Source organism: Gekko japonicus, unplaced genomic scaffold (genome assembly GCF_001447785.1).
Source record: "Gekko japonicus isolate JY-2015 unplaced genomic scaffold, Gekko_japonicus_V1.1 scaffold2152, whole genome shotgun sequence".
NCBI classification, from domain to species: domain Eukaryota; kingdom Metazoa; phylum Chordata; class Lepidosauria; order Squamata; family Gekkonidae; genus Gekko; species Gekko japonicus.
The window spans coordinates 312,035-315,171 of record NW_015164258.1 but is presented as its reverse complement, the minus strand read 5'-3'; the positions used below and the strand labels follow the sequence as shown (position 1 = coordinate 315,171).

The window sequence follows — 3,137 nt, the reverse complement described above, 5'->3', positions numbered from 1 at the left end:
GTGTTAATTTTGAGGGATTAGGAAACTGGGATACTATCACTGAATGCAAGCCCCACTGATTTGCAAAGAAAGGGTGTAAGTGACACAGAGGAGAAAGGGGGGTTTGGGTGATACTGAAGATGCACTCCGCCAATTTGTCTATTGCATTTCTCCAGAAACATGGGTGGCCCTGGCAGAAGAGGCAACAGTGCTTTAGCTTGTCAGCCACTAGATTGAGAAAGCGGCCAACCTTCGTCATCGGTCAACGAGGCGCTTGCCTTTCTCTTCCTTCCAGACGACCAAGAACCCTACAAAAATAAATATAGACACTTCAAATGTATTGGAAGGGCAAGCGAAAGCATCCATCCACATCAGGATTTACAACCTGCACTACAAAGCAAGGGGAAAGACGGGAGGATGTGTCGGTCAGCAGTTCCTCACTGAAACAGCTACAGCCCCTGCATTGTAAACTACAATGTAAACCTGATACCCAAATACGCTGCTATTTCTGTTGCGGCTGTCTGAGATTCTTTCCACATATATAACACATGTCCTTTTGCATGCTACAACATTTGTGCATTTCATCCCCACCCACTCCTCCTCAACGTCACAAAAAGGCAGTGGGGGGAGGGGGCCATCTTCCATTCGGCTGTATACTTGGGAGGCATTCTCCTCTCACACCTCAGAGCCATCTCCAGAGGCTGTTTACTCCAGTAGCGACGGAGGCAAAGAGAGGAGTGTGCCACATTGCCCCCCTCTGTACACCAGATGGCTCACTGGGCTGCTTGAAGTCAGGTGAGCCAGTGGGGAGCCCCTCCCTGTACCTCCACAGTACCCGCAGACACAGATACGGGAGCGTGCCACCCCCACCCCCTGCTAGCTTGCTGGGCTCCCTGCAGTCCAGCAAGCCAGCTTTGGGGGGGGGGAGGCAAACTCCTCTCTGTGCTCTGCTACCTTCTGGATCATGCCAGAAGGTACAGGGATGGAGACTGGGTTATCTTAAAGTCATATCAGTTTCAGTTTGATAAGAAAAAGTAAGGATTGCATGCATTCCAGTCTTCCTAACATTTCTATTTCCCCCCAGGAAAATCTAGGTTTTTTAACGGCTTCCAAGTTTGTAGAAATTTTACATTATTCATAGGAACAACCAGGGGTCATTTCCTGCAGGAGCGCACAGGAGCGGAGCTCCGGCAGTAAAGAGCCCAGGGGGCGGGCACATGCAACAAGTCCCACCCGTACATTATATTCTGCAAGTTTCAAGTTAAAAAAATGAGGGAAAGTGAACCAGAAATCTAGTGGCACCTTTAAGCCTACCCAATTTTATTTTGGGATAGATTTTACTTCACGAGATGCATAATGTGAGGCCTGACTCACGAAACCTCATATTGAAATAAACTTCGCGAGTCTTAAAAAATGCCACTTGGTGCCTGTTTTACTTTGCCACAAAACGGCCACTAATGTACTGCATTTCTGTAACAAGAAGATTATTAGGACAGAAAAATGGCTGTATTTCAAAAAACTTGGGCCGTTCCCCCAAACAGAAGCTTCTGAAGGGCAAGTTCTTAGAAGACCCATCTTGGCTTTACCTTTTTTATTTATCTACTTCATTTATACCCCACCTTACTTCGCAACAGGGACCCAAAGCAGCACACATCATTCTTGTCTGCTCCATTGTACTGCTGAATGGCTGAAGAAGCAAAGCAGGGACTTCCCAACCTCACATCCCCACTCCCGTTTTCATGGCCATTTCTGTATCCTCTAGGGCTGCCAGGTCCCTCGGGGGGGCCCCGACCCGCTGGCCTGCATCCGTCCAGCGGGGGGAACCCTGCCCCCCAAACGCCCGGATCAGGCCGACGTGCCCAGTGCGATGACGTCACCCGAGGTATCATAGAGTTTTCCAGCCGAATATTAGAGCGTCCACTGGCGATGTTCCCGGAGCGATGACGTCATTCCTGGGTGATGTCATTGTGGTGCTCACGCGCGCATGAATGTCCCAGACTGGGAGCTTCTCTCCCCCTGCTGCAATAGGTAAACCTGGCAACCCTAGTATCCTCCCGTTCGCTTGTTAGCATCCTCTGTGTAGTGACAGAGAGCCAAGCCAACTTTGCTTTCTTTCATCTTGCTCAATTTTGTAAACTGGGGGAACTCACCATGCTATGCTTTGATATTTCCAATGCCAATAAAATTGAGAACAAACATAAAATAAATAAGAAGGGGGGACCTTACCAAGTCACTTCCTTTATCCAGCAGAATGTCTTCCAGATGCCTTGTGTCTTTGCCTGTAAAATTGGGAAGGCTTTATACTTCCTGCAGACCACCAAGCATGTGCCACATTTTTTTTTCAATCCCAAAAGGAACAGCCACTAAATAGGACAGCCAAAGGAAAAGGCGAGCTGCCGATTCAGAGGCAGCGGAGTGAAATTTTGGGAAGGGCTAACTTAAAATGTGGGTGGGAGGGAATGGTGGTTCCAGGCAACACAGCCCACGAGCTCTCAAGGGCACAGTATCTTCTTTGCTGGATATCTAATCCAAGACCTGCGGTCAACTCAGTATAAGCCCTCCAGTCTCCTTCATGGCCTCTAGCAAAGCAAACCAAGGCACTATATTCCCTTGAAAGGAAGATGACCCTGAATGTAAGATGACCCCCTTAAAAATGTTATTTAGCCCTGAGACCTGGATAGCCCAGGCAAGCCTGATCTCGTCAGATCTCGGGAGCTCAGCAGGGCCGACTCTGGCAAGTACTCGGATGGGAGACCTCCGTGGAATGCCAGCAGTCAGGAGGGGGGGGCAGGCTTTCTTCAGCCACTTCTCTGAATAGCCTCCAGAACCCCAGTAGGGGTCAGTCACCAGAGGTCGCCATGACTTCCAGGTGCGCATGCGCGCGCACAGACTCATAAAAATACCAACCCCCCCTCCATGTCATTTACACAAACAAATTACTATTTGACATAATTGTAACTTGCATGCAAATGTAAAACACACATACTCTTTCAAGGACTGCTCCTGAGAGAACAGCCCTGAGAGAACTTGTGAATGACCCAAGGTCACACCAGCAGCTGCACGTGGAGGAGTGGGGAAACAAACCTGGTTCTCCCAGAATCAGCCATGCTCCAGACAGAAATGATTGCTGGGAGCTGCAGAGTGTCAGTTAACCGGGG

General features: G+C 49.2%; 1 protein-coding gene across 1 annotated transcript in view; it reads right to left on the bottom strand.

Annotated features, from left to right (window-relative positions):
* The window catches only part of LOC107108285 (E1A-binding protein p400-like), a gene marked incomplete at its 3' end in the record, with an annotated part of 27,999 nt that overhangs the window by 3,405 nt on the left and 21,457 nt on the right, over positions 1-3,137 (bottom strand). Inside the window, exons 9-10 of the mRNA XM_015408704.1 lie at positions 2,206-2,258; positions 230-287 (exon numbers count right to left, since the gene is read on the bottom strand). Coding sequence (XP_015264190.1) covers positions 230-287; positions 2,206-2,258 — 111 coding nt within the window. The remainder of the gene's footprint in view (positions 1-229; positions 288-2,205; positions 2,259-3,137) is intronic.